Source organism: Salvelinus namaycush, chromosome 18 (genome assembly GCF_016432855.1).
Source record: "Salvelinus namaycush isolate Seneca chromosome 18, SaNama_1.0, whole genome shotgun sequence".
NCBI classification, from domain to species: Eukaryota; Metazoa; Chordata; class Actinopteri; order Salmoniformes; family Salmonidae; genus Salvelinus; species Salvelinus namaycush.
Genome location: NC_052324.1, coordinates 16,624,862 through 16,644,789, shown reverse-complemented (window position 1 = coordinate 16,644,789; position 19,928 = coordinate 16,624,862). Strand labels below are relative to the sequence as shown.

At 43.6% G+C, this 19,928-nt stretch overlaps 1 protein-coding gene across 1 annotated transcript in view; it reads left to right on the top strand.

Moving 5' to 3' along the window:
* Positions 1 to 19,918, top strand: part of LOC120063159 (citron rho-interacting kinase) — a 52,284-nt gene extending 32,366 nt beyond the window's left edge. Inside the window, exons 28-38 of the mRNA XM_039013355.1 lie at positions 6,955 to 7,035; positions 7,198 to 7,333; positions 7,456 to 7,595; positions 7,712 to 7,804; positions 8,033 to 8,141; positions 8,530 to 8,658; positions 8,847 to 8,927; positions 9,110 to 9,188; positions 16,445 to 16,618; positions 17,488 to 17,779; positions 18,741 to 19,918. Coding sequence (XP_038869283.1) covers positions 6,955 to 7,035; positions 7,198 to 7,333; positions 7,456 to 7,595; positions 7,712 to 7,804; positions 8,033 to 8,141; positions 8,530 to 8,658; positions 8,847 to 8,927; positions 9,110 to 9,188; positions 16,445 to 16,618; positions 17,488 to 17,779; positions 18,741 to 18,764 — 1,338 coding nt within the window. The 3' untranslated portion in view covers positions 18,765 to 19,918. The remainder of the gene's footprint in view (positions 1 to 6,954; positions 7,036 to 7,197; positions 7,334 to 7,455; positions 7,596 to 7,711; positions 7,805 to 8,032; positions 8,142 to 8,529; positions 8,659 to 8,846; positions 8,928 to 9,109; positions 9,189 to 16,444; positions 16,619 to 17,487; positions 17,780 to 18,740) is intronic.
* Positions 19,919 to 19,928: the final 10 nt, after the last annotated feature.

Here is a 19,928-nt window from a genome sequence, read left to right as displayed (position 1 = left end):
ATCCCAGTTCAACCCTAACCCTAACTTCATGTCCCCCATCCCAGTTCAACCCTAACTTCATGTCCACATCCCAGCTCAACCCTAACCCTAACTTCATGTCCCCATCCCAGTTCAACCCTACCCCTAGCTTCATGTCCACATCCCAGTTCAACCCTAACTTCATGTCCACATCCCAGCTCAACCCTAACCCTAACTTCATGTCCCCCATCCCAGCTCAACCCTAACTTCATGTCCACATCCCAGCTCAACCCTAACCCTAACTTCATGTCCCCCATCCCAGCTCAACCCTAACTTCATGTCCACATCCCAGCTCAACCCTAACCCTAACTTCATGTCCCCCATCCCAGCTCAACCCTAACCCTAACTTCATGTCCCCCATCCCAGTTCAACCCTAACCCTAACTTCATGTCCCCCATCCCAGTTCAACCCTAACCCTAACTTCATGTCCCCCATCCCAGCTCAACCGTAACCCTAACTTCATGTCCCCCATCCCAGTTCAACCCTAACCCTAACTTCATGTCCCCCATCCCAGTTCAACCCTAACCCTAACTTCATGTCCCCCATCCCAGTTCAACCCTAACCCTAACTTCATGTCCACATCCCAGTTCAACCCTAACCCTAACTTCATGTCCACATCCCAGTTCAACCCTAACCCTAACTTCATGTCCACATCCCAGTTCAACCCAAACCCTAACTTCATGTCCACATCCCAGTTCAACCCTAACCCTAACTTCATGTCCCCCATCCCAGTTCAACCGTAACCCTAACTTCATGTCCACATCCCAGCTCAACCCTAACCCTAACTTCATGTCCCCCATCCCAGCTCAACCCTAACCCTAACTTCATGTCCACATCCCAGTTCAACCCTAACCCTAGCTTCATGTCCACATCCCAGTTCAACCCTAACCCTAGCTTCATGTCCCCATCCCAGCTCAACCCTAACCCTAGCTTCATGTCCCCCATCCCAGTTCAACCCTAACCCTAACTTCATGTCCACATCCCAGTTCAACTCTAACCCTAACTTCATGTCCACATCACAGTTCAACTCTAACCCTAACTTCATGTCCACATCACAGTTCAACCCTAACCCTAACTTCATGTCCACATCCCAGTTCAACCCTAACCCTAACTTCATGTCCACATCCCAGTTCAACCCTAACCCCAACTTCATGTCCACATCACAGTTCAACCCTAACCCTAACTTCATGTCCACATCACAGTTCAACCCTAACCCTAACTTCATGTCCACATCACAGTTCAACCCTAACCCTAACTTCATGTCCACATCCCAGTTCAACTCTAACACTAACTTCATGTCCCCATCCCAGTTCAACCCTAACTCTAACTTCATGTCCCCATCCCAGTTCAACCCTAGCTTCATGTCCACATCCCAGTTCAACCCTACCCCTAGCTTCATGTCCACATCCCAGTTCAACCCTAACTTCATGTCCACATCCCAGCTCAACCCTAACCCTAACTTCATGTCCCCCATCCCAGCTCAACCGTAACCCTAAATTCATGTCCCCCATCCCAGCTCAACCGTAACCCTAACTTCATGTCCACATCCCAGCTCAACCCTAACCCTAACTTCATGTCCCCCATCCCAGCTCAACCCTAACCCTAACTTCATGTCCACATCCCAGTTCAACCCTAACCCTAGCTTCATGTCCACATCCCAGTTCAACCCTAACTTCATGTCCACATCCCAGCTCAACCCTAACCCTAACTTCATGTCCCCATCCCAGTTCAACCCTAACCCTAACTTCATGTCCCCATCCCAGTTCAACCCTAACCCTAACTTCATGTCCCCAATCCCAGTTCAACCCTAACCCTAGCTTCATGTCCACATCCCAGTTCAACCCTAACCCTAGCTTCATGTCCACATCCCAGTTCAACCCTAACCCTAACTTCATGTCCCCATCCCAGTTCAACCCTAACCCTAACTTCATGTCCCCCATCCCAGTTCAACCCTAACCCTAACTTCATGTCCCCATCCCAGTTCAACCCTAACCCTAACTTCATGTCCCCATCCCAGTTAAACCCTAACCCTAACTTCATGTCCCCCATCCCAGTTCAACCCTAACCATATCCTCAACCACAACCACAACAATAACCCTACCCCTAGCTTCATGTCCACATCCCAGTTCAACTCTAACCCTAACTTCATGTCCCCATCCCAGTTCAACCCTAACCGTAACTTCATGTCCACATCCCAGTTCAACCCTAACTTCATGTCCCCCATCCCATCCCAGCTCAACCCTAACCCTAACTTCATGTCCCCCATCCCAGTTCAACCCTAACCCTAACTTCATGTCCACATCCCAGTTCAACCCTAACTTCATGTCCCCCATCCCAGCTCAACCCTAACCCTAACTTCATGTCCCCCATCCCAGCTCAACCCTAACCCTAACTTCATGTCCCCCATCCCAGTTCAACCCTAACCCTAACTTCATGTCCCCCATCCCAGTTCAACCCTAACCCTAACTTCATGTCCCCATCCCAGTTCAACCCTAACCCTAACTTCATGTCCCCCATCCCAGTTCAACCCTAACTTCATGTCCACATCCCAGCTCAACCCTAACCCTAACTTCATGTCCCCATCCCAGTTCAACCCTACCCCTAGCTCCATGTCCACATCCCAGTTCAACCCTAACTTCATGTCCACATCCCAGCTCAACCCTAACCCTAACTTCATGTCCCCCATCCCAGCTCAACCCTAACTTCATGTCCACATCCCAGCTCAACCCTAACCCTAACTTCATGTCCCCCATCCCAGCTCAACCCTAACCCTAACTTCATGTCCCCCATCCCAGTTCAACCCTAACCCTAACTTCATGTCCCCCATCCCAGTTCAACCCTAACCCTAACTTCATGTCCCCCATCCCAGCTCAACCGTAACCCTAACTTCATGTCCCCCATCCCAGTTCAACCCTAACCCTAACTTCATGTCCCCCAAATCCCAGTTCAACCCTAACCCTAACTTCATGTCCCCCATCCCAGTTCAACCCTAACCCTAACTTCATGTCCACATCCCAGTTCAACCCTAACCCTAACTTCATGTCCACATCCCAGTTCAACCCTAACCCTAACTTCATGTCCACATCCCAGTTCAACCCTAACCCTAACTTCATGTCCACATCCCAGTTCAACCCTAACCCTAACTTCATGTCCCCCATCCCAGTTCAACCGTAACCCTAACTTCATGTCCACATCCCAGCTCAACCCTAACCCTAACTTCATGTCCCCCATCCCAGCTCAACCCTAACCCTAACTTCATGTCCACATCCCAGTTCAACCCTAACCCTAGCTTCATGTCCACATCCCAGTTCAACCCTAACCCTAGCTTCATGTCCCCATCCCAGCTCAACCCTAACCCTAGCTTCATGTCCCCCATCCCAGTTCAACCCTAACCCTAACTTCATGTCCACATCCCAGTTCAACCCTAACCCTAACTTCATGTCCACATCACAGTTCAACTCTAACCCTAACTTCATGTCCACATCACAGTTCAACCCTAACCCTAACTTCATGTCCACATCCCAGTTCAACCCTAACCCTAACTTCATGTCCACATCCCAGTTCAACCCTAACCCCAACTTCATGTCCACATCACAGTTCAACCCTAACCCTAACTTCATGTCCACATCACAGTTCAACCCTAACCCTAACTTCATGTCCACATCACAGTTCAACCCTAACCCTAACTTCATGTCCACATCCCAGTTCAACTCTAACCCTAACTTCATGTCCCCATCCCAGTTCAACCCTAACTCTAACTTCATGTCCCCATCCCAGTTCAACCCTAGCTTCATGTCCACATCCCAGTTCAACCCTACCCCTAGCTTCATGTCCACATCCCAGTTCAACCCTAACTTCATGTCCACATCCCAGCTCAACCCTAACCCTAACTTCATGTCCCCCATCCCAGCTCAACCGTAACCCTAACTTCATGTCCCCCATCCCAGCTCAACCGTAACCCTAACTTCATGTCCACATCCCAGCTCAACCCTAACCCTAACTTCATGTCCCCCATCCCAGCTCAACCCTAACCCTAACTTCATGTCCCCATCCCAGTTCAACCCTAACCCTAACTTCATGTCCACATCCCAGCTCAACCCTAACCCTAACTTCATGTCCCCCATCCCAGCTCAACCCTAACCCTAACTTCATGTCCACATCCCAGTTCAACCCTAACCCTAGCTTCATGTCCACATCCCAGTTCAACCCTAACTTCATGTCCACATCCCAGCTCAACCCTAACCCTAACTTCATGTCCCCATCCCAGTTCAACCCTAACCCTAACTTCATGTCCCCATCCCAGTTCAACCCTAACCCTAACTTCATGTCCCCCATCCCAGTTCAACCCTAACCCTAGCTTCATGTCCACATCCCAGTTCAACCCTAACCCTAGCTTCATGTCCACATCCCAGTTCAACCCTAACCCTAACTTCATGTCCCCATCCCAGTTCAACCCTAACCCTAGCTTCATGTCCACATCCCAGTTCAACCCTAACCCTAACTTCATGTCCCCATCCCAGTTCAACCCTAACCCTAACTTCATGTCCCCATCCCAGTTCAACCCTAACCCTAACTTCATGTCCCCCATCCCAGTTCAACCCTAACCATATCCTCAACCACAACCACAACAATAACCCTACCCCTAGCTTCATGTCCACATCCCAGTTCAACTCTAACCCTAACTTCATGTCCCCATCCCAGTTCAACCCTAACCCTAACTTCATGTCCACATCCCAGTTCAACCCTAACTTCATGTCCCCCATCCCAGCTCAACCCTAACCCTAACTTCATGTCCCCCATCCCAGTTCAACCCTAACCCTAACTTCATGTCCACATCCCAGTTCAACCCTAACTTCATGTCCCCCATCCCAGCTCAACCCTAACCCTAACTTCATGTCCCCCATCCCAGCTCAACCCTAACCCTAACTTCATGTCCCCCATCCCAGTTCAACCCTAACCCTAACTTCATGTCCCCCATCCCAGTTCAACCCTAACCCTAACTTCATGTCCACATCCCAGTTCAACCCTAACCCTAACTTCATGTCCACATCCCAGTTCAACTCTAACCCTAACTTCATGTCCACATCCCAGTTCAACTCTAACCCTAACTTCATGTCCACATCCCAGTTCAACCCTAACCCTAACTTCATGTCCCCCATCCCAGTTCAACCCTAACCCTAACTTCATGTCCCCCATCCCAGCTCAACCCTAACCCTAACTTCATGTCCCCCATCCCAGTTCAACCCTAACCCTAACTTCATGTCCACATCCCAGTTCAACCCTAACCCTAACTTCATGTCTACATCCCAGTTCAACCCTAACCCTAACTTCATGTCCACATCCCAGTTCAACCCTAACTTCATGTCCACATCCTGGTTGTGCTCAACTCTCAACAGTTAATGACAGGGCTCACTCAGCAACAAGAGAGAACTCATCGTTTACTATAAGAGTTTGGTAAATGGTGGAAAGTGTCGGTCCTCATTCAGCTTTCACCTACATTATATATCTGTCATTAATACCAGGTGGATATATAGACCTGTTTCCCTGGCTATTGTCTTTTAAGGTAGTTGCTCTGTTTGGATGCCTGAGGTCTGACTCATCAAAGGTTAAAACAGCATTTTTACTGTATGAGGGTTATACTTTACATTTACCATTAGATTTATTCTTCGATACAGCATACTTGTATGCTTGATAGGACCCTGAGTATAATGCATCCATCCATTAAATCTGTATAAATAATTGTGAATTGTTTTGTTTTTAATCATTTACTGCAGCAGTAAAGTTTTATAAATAATCCATGATGTCTCTTATATGTGGCGTTAATTGTCCCTCTTCTTCTCTCTCTCACTTTCTCTCTCTCTCTCATTCCTGTTTGTTGCTTTTTCATCATGTCATACTGTATGTCCCTGTATGTGGGCATGTTTTGGTGATTTGCTCTATTCTGCCTGCTCCATGGGGTTTCACTGCACATAGGCTGCTGTGTCCAAAAAACAGATGGTTCTGTCTCCTCTGGTCCAGGTAAAGAGTCTAACAAGGCTACTTTTGTCTGCTTTCCTGTTGATACCAGACACACAGGCACTTTATACACACAATTACAATTATAATACATTTACGATTACAGTACATTTACAATGACAAAACAGAATAATTCTGTGCATGTTTGTCTTGAGCGCGTGGTCATCTTTCCTGCTGTTCACCTCACGCTGTGACCACACGCTGGTTGTCCTCACCATCCTTTCCTCTATTGTCTTATCAAAGTTGTGTTTACTGTGAGTGACTGTGACTGTTGTAGCACCTGGCAACTATCTTTTGTTCAATATCTTTGATTAGATGTATTGTGATCAGATCATTGGATAGAGTTTTTCGCTGTATATTTCTTTACTTAAATGTTAGATGTGTCATGTTTTGCGAGGTGTTCAACTTTCATGATGAGTGAACATACTCATCACAAAGCCTATTACAGTGATATAACCAGCCCTATGCACACGATAGGCCTTCCTGTAGCCAGGACAAGTGGTCTGTCTGGTAGTACCGTCAGCTTTCACGTCTTACCATGTAGAGCCCGTGTCAAACTCATTTCACGGAGGGCCGGATGTCCGTGGGATTTCGCTCCATCCTTGTCCTTGGTTGATGAATTAAGGTCGCTAATTAGTAAGGAACGCCCCTCACCTGGTGGTCTAGGTCTTTAGCTGATTGGAAAAACCAAAAGCCCACAGAAACTCAGCCCTCCGTGGAATGAGTTTGACACCCCTTTTGTGGAGTCTCTACCCCCTATTCACTCTGCCTGATTACCCTGTTTCTGCACCCACCCAACTACCTTAATATAGACCCTCTTTCTGTTCCTATGCAAAGCCTGACAGCTTCCCGACTGTGCCTCTCCCACCATACTGAATCTGTGAGCCTCCTGACCCTGTGTTTCTGTCTCCCGTCCACCAGAAACTGCTTGGGAACTCTCTGCTGAAGCTGGAGGGAGATGACAGGCTTGACATCAACTGTACTCTCCCCCTCACAGACCAGGTAATATAATGAAGAGGAAACTAGACTTTTGAGTAGTATGGGTTGATCGTTTTTCTCTTCCGCCTTACCACTTTTACATGTGTGTTGATAACATATGCACTTCATGTAGTCCCACAGTGTACAGTACACTACCAGTGACGTGTGTTGTTTCCCTTCTCGCAGATAGTGTTAGTGGGCTCTGAGGAGGGTCTGTACGCCCTGAATGTAATCAAGAACTCCCTGACCCACATCCCTGGCCTGGGCTCCGTCTTCCAGATCCACATCATGAAGGAGCATGAGAAACTGCTGATGATTGTTGGTATGAAAGCCAACTTGACTCAATCAGTGATAACAGCACATATATACAGTACATCGTCAACTGTCTCATTTATTTGTCAGACTGAATTGAAGGGAGGGGTAATGTCTGTGTTTGGCCTGTAGGGGATGAGAGGGCGCTGTGTCTGGTGGAGATTAAAAAGGTGAAGCAGTCTCTGGCCCAGTCCCACCTGCCTGCCCAGTCTGAACTGGAACCATTTATCTTTGAGACGGTCAAGGGCTGCCACCTCTTCTCTGCAGGCAGAGTAAGTCTAGTGGTTTTTCAGGGGTTGGGGGCATTGATTCAATTGGTCATCCTTTGACCGAAGAAATTCTTATCCCTTATAACTGTCACTGACTTTCTGGATGTGTCTGTCTACAGATAGATAATGGGCCTTGTATCTGTGCAGCAATGCCTAACAAGATTACAATTCTGCGTTACAATGACAATCTCAACAAGTTCTGCATTCGCAAGGTGAGTATCACCTCAAAGTTGAAACAAAGGATCAGATGGAACGATCAACACATCACTTTCTGGTTACAGAGGAAATTAAATTGACCCACAAGACAGCTCACAGTGACTAGACATGCACCTAATTTATATTGAACTGCAACTGAAGAAAAGTCTGTTCCTCCTATCAGTCCATCAGTTGTTTTCCCTCGCTAGTTCTCTAACAACCTCATTCCACCACCCCTCCATCAGGAGATAGAGACTCTGGAGCCCTGCAGCTGCATCCACCTGACCAGCTACAGCATCATCATCGGCACCAACAAATTCTATGAGATTGAGATGAAGCAGTATGTCCTGGAGGGTTAGTGGTTTTCGTTGTTGGTCGTTTCTCTCAGTAAACCCACTGGAACTCATGAGTACCAGAAAATGAAATGTGACCAACCCAAAAATGCTACATGTAAATAAGCCACTCTACTATTCACGTGTTAAATGTTGATGTCACTAAATAATTTCCATGGTTAATCTAATGCTGATTCTATATTTACATTTTAGATGCGCTTATCCAGAACTTGCATGAGCATTTAGGGTTAAGTGCCTTGCTCAAGGGCACATCAACAGATTGTTCACCTATTCGGCTCGGGATTAGAACCAGTGAACTTCAGGTTACAGGGCCAGCTCTCTTAACCACTATGCTACCTACCACCCTATCTGTGACGGAGAGCGTATTATACACTGTGTCGCCTCTGTAGAGTTCCTGGATAAGAAGGACATGTCGCTGGCCTCTGCGGTGTTTGCTTCCTCCTCCCATAGCTTCCCCATCTCCATAATGCAGGTCACCAGCACTCTGCAGAAGGAGGAGTACCTGCTCTGCTTCCATGGTGAGATCTGTCTTGACATTTGCAATTGCAATAAATTCATCTTACCGTGGTGATATTGTATTACCTGTTTTACTGTACATATTGCATAAAATTGTGTTGTATTGCCCCCACACAAACACAGAATGATTGTAAAACATTCCAAGGTACATTCATCGACACAGTAGTTAAGGACTATTGTTCTGTCACAGAGTTTGGAGTGTTTGTGGACGCATACGGACGAAGGAGCCGCACTGAAGAAATCAAATGGAGTCGTCTGCCCCTGGCCTTTGGTGTGTACAGTATACAGTAGCTGATTCTTCACATAGTACAGTTCTAACAAAGTGGTATGCATTGTGGTGGATTTGATGTAGTATTGTCATAACAAGAACATTGCTAGAAATGTGAATCTGAGTACCAGTAGCATATTTCGTGACTTTTGTAATGTAACCCTTTCCTTATCTGTCTTGAACAGCTTACAGAGAACCCTACCTGTTTGTGACATACTTTAACTCCTTGGATGTGATCGAGGTTCAGGGACATGCTGCACTTGGGTAAAGAAAGAACGACCGAAACACAAACTCACACAATAAGAACTTGCACATGACAAACGCATCAGTATTTGTCTGAGTAGGCCTATGCGACCACAATCAATGCCACAAATTGAGAAGAACGCACACAAGAATAGAGAAGTGATCTCCAATAACGTTCCCCCATGTCTGATTTTCATTTTCTATTCATCCATTGTGCTAAATGGCAGACATTATTGATTTTAGCATGATGTTATTCATTCCTCTCAACTCTCTGAATTGAATGATGGGTATTGTATTTCCAGACTTGGGGCTAGATGAAATCAGATTGACATCCGCATCGGTTGTTTTGGCAGTGTCAGAGGTGGAACTGGAGCTGTCAAATCCACAAGCAGCTTGCATTAACCTTTTAACCTTTTACTGCAGTGGGCTAAATCAGGGTCATACAGCTTTTCTTGGTAGTCTTAAATCTACTTTGAAATGAAAGTATACACCTCACACACATGGGTTGTGTCATTTTGGAATAATTTTTTATTGGAAATAAGAATAGAATATGTTTCTCAACTATTATACATTAATGTGGATGCTACCATGATTACGGATAATCCTGAATGAATTGTGAATAATGATGAGTGAGAAAGTTAGACGCACAAATATCATACCCCCAAGACATGCTGACCTCTCACCACTACAATAACAAGGGAGGTTAGCATTTTTGGGAGTGTATGATATTTGTTATTATTATTCACGATTCAGTCAGGATTATCCGTAATCATTGTAGCATTCACATTAATGTAGAAGTGTTCTATTCTTATTTACAATAAAAGTTACCCCAAAATGACATAATACATTATTTAACATGAATGTATATTGGGCACAAAATAATCTGAAACAACCCAAGCAAACAGCGAATGCATCCAACAAATGAGTCACAAGCTTGATGTAGTCATTGTGTTCTATGACTATGGGACCAAATACTTCACTTTTTACTACTTTAATACACATACAGTTCATTCGGAATGTATTCAGACCCCTTGACTTTTCCCACATTTTGTTACGTTACAGCCTTATTCTAAAATTGATTAAATTGTTTCCCCCCCTCATCAATCTATGCACAATACCCCATAATGACAAAGCAAAAACAGTAAAAAAAACAATAAAAAAAAAAACAAGTATTCAGACCCTTTACTCAGTACTTTGTTGAAGCACCTTTGGCAGTGATTACAGCCTTGAGTCTTCTTGGCTATGAAGCTACAAGCTTGGCAAACCTGTATTTGGAGAGTTTCTCCCATTCTTCTCTGCAGATCCTCTCAAGCTCTGTCAGGTTGGATGGGGAGCGTCGCTGCACAGCTATTTTCAGGTCACTCCAGAGATGTTTGATCGTGTTCAAGTTCGGGCGCTGGCTGGGCCACTCAAGGACATTCAGAGACTTGTACCGAAATCATTCCTGCTTTGTCTTGGCTGTGTGCTTTAGGGTCATTGTCCTGTTGGAAGGGGAACCTTCAGGTTTTCATCAAGGATCTCTCTGTACTTTGCTCCATTCATCTTTCCCTCGATCCTGACTAGTCTCCCAGTCCCTGCCGCTGAAAAACATCCCCACAGCATGATGCTGCCACCACCATGCATCACCGTAGGGATGGTGCCAGGATTCCTCCAGACGTGACACTTGGCATTCAGGCTAAAGAGTTCAATCTTGGTTTCATCAGACCAGAGAATCTTGTTTCTCATGGTCTGAGAGTCTTTAGGCGCCTTTTGGCAAACTCCAAGTGGGCTGTCATGTGCCTTTACTGAGGGGTGGCTTCCGTCTGGCCACTCTACCATAAAGGCCTAATTGGTAGAGTGCTCCAGAGATGGGTGTCCTTCTGGAAGGTTCTCCCATCTCCACAGAGGAACTCTAGAGCTCTGTCAGAGTGACCATCGGGTTCTTGGTCACCTCCCTGACCAAGGCCCTTCTCCCCCGATTGCTCAGTTTGGCCGGGTGGCCAGCTCTAGGAAGAGTGGTGGTTCCAAACTTCTTCCATTTAAGATTGATGGAGGTAACTGTTCTTGGGGACCTTCAATGCTGCAGACATTTTTTGGTACCCTTCCCCAGATCTGTGCCTCGACACAATCCTGTCTCGGAGCTCTATGGACAATTCCTTCAACCTCATGGCTTGGTTTTTGCTCAGACATGCACTGTCAACTGTGGGACCTTATATACACACAGGTGTTTGCCTTTCCAAATCATGTCTAAGCAATTGAATTTACCACATGTAGACTCCAATAAAGTTGTAGAAACATCTCAAGGATGATCAATGGAAACAGGATACACCTGAGCTCAATTAGAGTATCATAGCAAAGGCTCTGATTACTTATGTAAATAAGGTATTTTTTGTTTTGTGCAACATGTTCTTAAAACCTGTTTTCGCTTTGTCAGTATGGGGTATTGTGTGTAGATTAAATAAAACAATTTGTCATCAATCAATTTTAGAATAAGGCTGTAACGTAACAAAATGTGGAAAAAGTCAAGGGGTCTGAATACATTCCGAATGAACTGTATGTGTATTAAAGTAGTAAAAAGTGAAGTATTTGGTCCCATAGTCATAGAACACAATGACTACATCAAGCTTGTGACTCATTTGTTGGATGCATTCGCTGTTTGCTTGGGTTGTTTCAGATTATTTTCTGCCCAATATACATTCATGTTAAATAATGTATTATGTCATTTTGGGGTAACTTTTATTGTAAATAAGAATAGAACACTTCTACATTAATGTGAATGCTACAATGATTACGGATAATCCTGACTGAATCGTGAATAATAATAACAAATATCTATACTTTTGGTTCCCTAAAATGGGGGGACTATGTACAAAGTGCTGTAATTTCTAAACAGTTCACCCGATATGCATGAAAACACCCTCAAACTGAAGCTGACAGTCATAACATCATAGTCATTGTTTGATTTCAAATCCAAACATTTGAAGTATAGAGCCAAAAAAAATAAAGTGCTTTACTGTCCCAATAATTAAGGAGGACACTGTATAACTAAAACGTTTGACATAGAAATACCAGATTTTAAACAAAAATGTTGATTAATTCTGAAATTACAAAAAATATTAAGAACAGTTGACCCATGAGGCCAGTAGAGGGGAATTTGGTCAATTGACTGCAGGTTAGGGGCGCTTACACACGGGCCGCCGTAAGCGGCAAAGGTCTCAGACTTCAATGGGAGTAGGGCAGCGTCCTGAAAAACACAAGCAGTTGGCTTGCAGCTCGAGGCGACAAAATATGAAATTTGCAGAAGTCGAGTGTCCGCCGCGCATGATTGACCAATGAGCAGAGTTCATCTTGTCAACCAAACAAACAATGTTTTAATGACAACATTCGTCCCGTGTTAGCGCCTTTACCTTATCGTGGACACTGCCATTGGATGAAACAAAACCACACCCGACTATAATCTGACAAATCCCCATGCAGCCGAGTTAGAAGTTCATGCAGCCGAAGCAGCCGTCTTTGCGCTCATACTCCCTAATACTCCCTAATGACCTTCACTTCAAAAATGTGAAAAAAAATCTGCAATATTACTGTTGTTTGTCCCTCTTGAGCCCCCGTAGCAACCTCATAGCCAGAACACTGACAACAATGAGGCAGTCTATAGGGAGGTGGTCAGAGACCTGGCAGCCAAGACAACAACCTCTCCCTCAATGTCAGCAAGACAAAGGAGCTGATTGTGGACTACAGGAAATGGAGGGGCGAGTATGCCCCCATTCACATCGATTGGGCTGTAGTGGAGCGGGTCGAGAGCTTCAAGTTCCTCGGTGTCCACATCACTAAGGAATTAACATGGTCCACACACAACCACACAGTAGACTGGCATCGCCACTTTCCCCTCAGGATGCTGAAAAGATTTGACATGGGCTCTCAAATCCTTAAAAAGTTCTACATCTGCATCATTGGGAGCATATTGACTGGCTGCATCACCGCTTGGTACAGTAACTGAAAGAAACCCGACCCCAAGGCGCAACAGAGGGTGGTGAGAACGTCCCACAGGACCCTGAACCGTTTCTACCCCCAAGCCATATGACTGCTAAACAAGACTGCTAATAGCTACTCTGACTACCTGCATTGACCGTTTTTTGCACTGACCCTATGCACACTCTGGCACATACTGTATTTAGACCTCAATACACACCCTACACACCTCACACACACTGCTGCTACTGTCTATTTTCTATCTTGTTGCCTAATCACTTTACCCCTACCTATATGTACATAGCTACCTCAATTACCTCGTACCCCTGCACATTGACTCTGTACTGGTACTCCCTGTATACAGCCATGCTATTTTTACACGTTATTCACTGTGTATTTATTCATCGTGTCACTGTTTCCATTTAAAAATATATATCTTTAACTCTGCATTGTTGGAAAAGGACCCATAAGTACTAAGTCATCATTTCACTGTTAGTCTACACCAGTTGTTAATGAAGTCTGTGACAAATAAAATGTGTTTTGAACACTTTCTCAAAATAGTCAGAATTAATCTAAGATAAATCAAGAAAACGGTCATTAATTTAAGTTTTTGCCAAGCAGGTCTTTATCGCACAGTTTTACATTTAGCTAAGCTGTTTGGTGCAGTCGTGTTGAATGACAAACTTCATGTTACTACTCCTAGTACTGTTGACCAATCACTGACGAAGGGGCATAGACTTCGGCTATCGAATTTTGACTCAATATTTTTTGTTGGAAAAAAGGAAAAAAAAACTGCCAAAGACCAAAAACGTACAAAAATGTTTCTATGATATGCGCAAACTGTTTCTACTGGGAAGCATACAGTAAGCTTAAAAAGTTCAAACACTCGAATAATACTGATGTAAATGGCTATAAATCCCCCCCATCCAAATGAACATGAAAACATACATTAGCCTAACAATGGTTTGACATTATATCTAAAATCGATAGAGCCTATACTTCCTAGTGTCATTTTTAACTTTTAAAAGCTAAACAGTTTCTGCATTATGGCAACAATTTGTGACGTTTTTGTTCATTTTGGTCTTTGGCAGGTTTTTTGGGGGGCTGTTCGTGCAAAGACTTTAGTAGCCGAAGTCGACACCCCTTCGTCGGTGATTGGTCAACAGTACTACTACGAGTAGGAGTGTTTGTTGTCATAACAGTACTACTCCTAAACATGAAGTGTTTGTTGTCATCCAACAAGAGAAGACTAGTTTTCATTCCCATTTTTTCACTTAAGAACTGAACCAAACATCTTAGTTATCCTAGTTAAAATTGCAGACAAAGACCTCCTTGGCAGAAACATCTAAATTCATTCTGACTATTTAGAGGAAGTGTTTCTTGGTATGTTGTTGCTACAATGGCTCAAGAGGGACAAACAGTAATATTGCCGTTTATCGTTTTTCAAGCGAAGGTCTTTAGGGAGTATGTGAGCACATACGTTCGCTTCGCGTAGCCGAGGTGCCTTAACGCAGTAGGAATAATAATAATGGAGTGTTTTGTGACTCACAAGAAGCCTCTCACCTACGGTATTTGCCAGCTCATACAGCAGTTACACGTCCAACACCGCCAAAACATATTTTATGCAGATCTCGGCCAACGCTGTTTAACGCTGGTTAATGCTCTAGCTGATTGAATGTAGGCCTTGGTCCTAACCCTGCATTTATAGCGCTGTTTATACCTGGTTCTAACAATGCATCCTTTGTCCTGATCTTGTCAACATTCTGATTGTGCCCACATTTTCAGACAGATGTAAACGATTAAGACACATTGTGATCGGATTGTGATCTTTCTGACCAGATCCGGAGGTAGTCAAAAGCATTGTGTTTGGATATCTTACAAGTGTAGACAGATCTGGACAGTGAAATCATTTAAGCCATCATTATCTTGCCCTCTAAAATCATTGACAAGTTACACCATTACCTTATGGCATCAATATGCGTCTTAAAGCTATAAATAATAAAGAGTCACACACTCCATATATAAACTCCCAGTCATTTATTGGGTAAATCACCAACCTTTCAGCATCACTGTGCCTTCTTCCGGGTTATGTCATGAACTCTTGAACCAGGTTATGTAGACAAACAGAGCAATTAGTGCAACCAATGACAATAGTGAGGGGTGTGTCATAATGATTAAGTCAATTAGAATGAATTGAGTGAAACTGTTAAAAAACTATCGTTTATGGCATATTTAATATATTAGGCTATTGTTATCATATGGAAACAATTTAATATTGTACATAATATTAGCATCAACATACATTATTGTTTAATTCAATTTCACATATTTAATTGTTTCCTATTTCATTATATTTGTTACATGTGATCTTTTGGTTCAACCTTAATGCATAATAAGCATCATCAACAGGGGGAACATATTGGTTGTACGCTGATAAGCTGTAGAAAGAATAGATCAATTAATAAGACTTGTTCATAAAAGAGAGAATTGTTCATAAGGGCCTGAGATCAAAGTCAATATTCAGACCACTAGGGGTCAATGTTTTTAGATTGGATATATCCAGTAAGCCTCCCTTTGTAGGCTTTTCCACATGAACAGGTGATGAGGTGATGCCCCTAACAGGGATTTTTCAACCTGTATGTGGGTGTCTGAAGAAGGATGTTTTTATAGTGCTGTTGCACTGTGCACATGAGCCACATTTGTACTTCCCATTTGGAATGGGTGTCAAGTGTTTGAGTGGACTCAGGGGGCAGGTCAGATCTCCAATATTGCGATCACGCTTATAGACCACCAGTGGGGGTTCCTTGAAGAGGTGTGCGATTGCAGAATATTCTAGTGCTTTTTCAGGATTGCTTTCATTTTCTCCAAACACTCGGTGTACTTGGTGCAAAATACAGTTGCGTTGTTTTTCTTCTTTGGTTGAGTTTTTAGCAATTCCTCTCTTGGTTTATGAAATATTTTCATCATCATTGCAGCATCAAGAGTTTTGTCCTTGTAGTCTCTCATTTAGAATTTGTCTTTGTCTTTTTTTGCATTGCTGTCCAAATCTGTCTCACTGACTATATGGTAGACCATTCACGAGGGGATGTATTTTTATGTCAAATAAATAGAAATATTCTTTTGAAAGAATATCTGTCAAAGGATTTGCATACCGGGAGGGAACAGCATATCTGGACACAGTGGATGCAAAAGAGACACATTTTACTACCATGTGTAGATGTAACGGCTACAACGTGGGCACAATCACAATGTGGATCAGATCAAGACAAAGGAAGCATGTTAGAACCAGGTATAAATGAGGCTTGTGTCTGTGTACCTGTGTGTAGCCCTCCAGTTCTAGCCCATCTGGACATCCCTAACCCCCGTTACCTGGGTCCAGCAATCTCCTCCGGGGCCATCTACCTGGCCTCGTCCTACCAGAACAAGCTGCGGGTCATCTGCTGCAAGGGCAACCTGGTCAGGGAGTCTGGGGAGCTGCAGAGGACCGGCTCCAGCCGCGGGTGAGCTCTCGCTGTCATGTTCTAGACCCCACACTTTTAGCTAATGGACCGGAACTACTGTACCATCAACTAAATCTATGGTGAAGGGTAGTAGATGCACATACAAGTAAACAAAGGAAACTCTAGAATACTAGATACACTGCGTCACAAGTCTTGTGCTAAATGTTGAAAGGGGCTCGTGCCACCTACTGTTCTGAGTTTTCATTGCTGTTAGCAAAGCTTGGAAGCCAAATATACACAGAGTGTACAAAACATTAAGAACACATGCTCTGTCCATGACAGACTGACATGGTGAAAGCTATGATCCCTTACTGATGTCACTTAAATCCACTACAATCAGTGTAGATGAAGGGGAGGAGACAGGTTAAAGAAGTATTTTTAATCCTTGAGACATGGATTGTGTACGTGTGCCATTCAGAGGGCAAGACAAAATATTTAAGTGCCTTTGAACAGGGTATAGCAGTAGGTGCCAGGTGTACCAGTTTTTGTCAAGAACTGCAACGCTGCTGGGTTTTTCACACTCAACAGTTTCCCGTGTGTATCAAGAATGGTCCACCACACAAAGGACATCCAGCCAACTTGACACAACTGTGGGAAGCATTGGAGTCAACATGGGCCAGGATCCCTGTGGAACGCTTGACACTTTGTAGAGTCCATGCCCTGACGAATTGAGGCTGTTCTGAGGGCAAATGGGTGCAACTCAATATTAGCAAGGTGTTCTTATTTTTTTGTTCGCTCAGTGTATCGCAGCCATTTTATCTGTATCTGTATGATCATGGTTATATTTCTGACTTTTCTCTAATTTGAGCTGAAACAACAGCAGCTTATTTGTCTCCTTACATTTATTTGTCTTCTGCTCGTCTCTACAGCAGCCCCAGTAAGAGAGGTCCACCCACATACACAGAGCACATCTCCAAGCGTCTGGCCTCAGGCCCTGGCAGCCATGAGGGGCTTCACCGTGAGCCCAGCACACCACACCGCTACCGGGAGGGTCGAACCGAGTTCCGGCGGGACAAGTCCCCGGCACGCCCCCTGGACAGAGAGAAGTCCCCAGGCCCCAGACTAGACAGCCGCAGAGAGAGATCCCCTGGGAGATTTGACGACCACCAACGTCTCCACACCGGCTCTGACCGCCGCACACAGCTCACCCCTGTCAATAAGGTACAATCAAAAATGTTAGGATTGATTGTGAAGTTGGTACACTCAATACAGTCCATTACTACATGGGTCATTCCACGAAATGAGTGCCCTTTGCATCCCATTAATATTTTAAGTAGATATTGTGCACAAATATGTAAATTGTAAAAGCTTGTTATATTAAATGAAGTGCCCTTTAAGATAGACATGGAAAATTCAATAAATCAGATTTTTTTATATGAATATAGACTTGCTAAAGTGCCAAAATTCAGCATTTTGACATGGTCCATCTGTGCACACACTGACTTCTAGGAAGATTTTAACCCACCTAACCCCAACATTTCTCCAAGTTTTCACCATCATAGAGCCCTAGTTATTTTGTTGATTTGACGAAGTCAATTCTGAAGATTATTTATATCATGTTATTAGGGATTCATTTTAAGGTCAACCCTGTTACGTGAACTGAACGCTCGTTTTAATGGTGAAATGGTGAAACTATTCATTATTATATATATATATATTATTTTTTTTATAGAGATTGAACATCTAATAGTCAAATCATAGTGTAAAAGCAGACGAGTTGGTTCTACTGTTTTTGGCCATTTCCTGGTGTTTTGTGGTAGAAAACTGAGTGGGACGAACATAACACGTCAACCCTGTTACCCATAGATAGGCTAGAAATGTTGTAACAAATGGTTATTGCCCCTCCCTGTTGCAAACAACAAGCTTCCATTCATGGCAGATTTAGATGAAGTCATAAACCTGCTATTTTATTTGGCCCTTACTTGTTGACAGGCACTAGTATTTTTTTTTACAGATTAGAAAATGTTGATTTTTATTAAGTTGAAAATGTGCTCTTTATGACAGAATGTTAAAATTAGATTTGTTTTCTTCTTCACCAAGTTACACTACTCAACAGGAACCTAATTGGTGGAATGACCCACATGAGTAGAGTTGATCTTCTATGGCTCTCTCTGTATTTTAGGTATGGGACCAGTCTTCTGTGTGAGTGACATAAGGAGAGGCTAGGAGAGGAGCTGTGTGAGCCTCTGTTCACTCTGCACATGGCTATGCCATCGAGGGGAGACCAACCAGAAAACCAAGTCATCCCCCATCGCCTGTATATCGTGCAATCGTGATCCATTTACCAACACATACACTGTTGCACTGGGGACATTTCTTTGACAATCCTCTCCTTTCTGATATGTGTATTCATGGCTATGGTTGTTTAACAGAGCAGCGTTTGCAGGGAAACCCTATGGATCTATGATACACTGTTTATAAGTACTAAAATCAAGTTGTACATATTGTTGTTCCAGTTTTTATAGATAAAAGGGAATAATAGGCTGGTAAAGCCAAGTCTATATTTTTTAAGGAAGTGTTTCTAATGATGTTGCAGGGAGAGAAATTATGTTGCAGGGAGACTCGAAATCCAATCTCAAAATCATCATCCCAGATGCAGTACTGTAGTTTTTGCTTTTCTATGGCCGGTCAATCATGCGAACGTTCAATAACCCATGTACTGTTTAAATAAAATGTGTTCCAAGAGAGCAATGCACATGAGCTTTTCACTTGAGATTTACTTTGAACAGGATTCTAAATTCATTGTTTCTACATGACCAGTCTTCTTTTTGGATCAGCTTTGTATGGTCCTCTTGACTAGACGGACTTTGATATCTAATTGCATATAATTGCTTAATAACAACTCATGTTACCATACTTTCTAACAGACAAATGTTTTGCTACAAGTGTTCCTTGTGTTGTTTAACTATACCTAAGATGAATAATAAGCCTATAAGCTTTGTCTGCTTTGAAACAGCAGGCAGTGGAGCCGGCTAACCATGCCCTCAGCTTGTTCTGGAGTCTGCAGCTGCTTATGGTACAGATGTCCTGTTCTTACTTCTGTGCAGTGAACTATCTATGAAGTCCAGTAATTGTCAGGGTTTAAAATCGCTTCTTTTTCAAACAAATCAAAAAAAGCTTCATTTGTCACATCAGAGCATGAGTATTTCAGAGCAGAAGTAGTAGTTTTACCTTGATTTTGGGGTTTTTGTTTTCTGTCGTGTACTGACACGAATTTGCATTCAATGAGTATACATCGATACAAGACAATAACTAAAGGTTTTGATTTTTGAAAATGTACCCGCATTAAACATGATTGAGCTACCCTGGC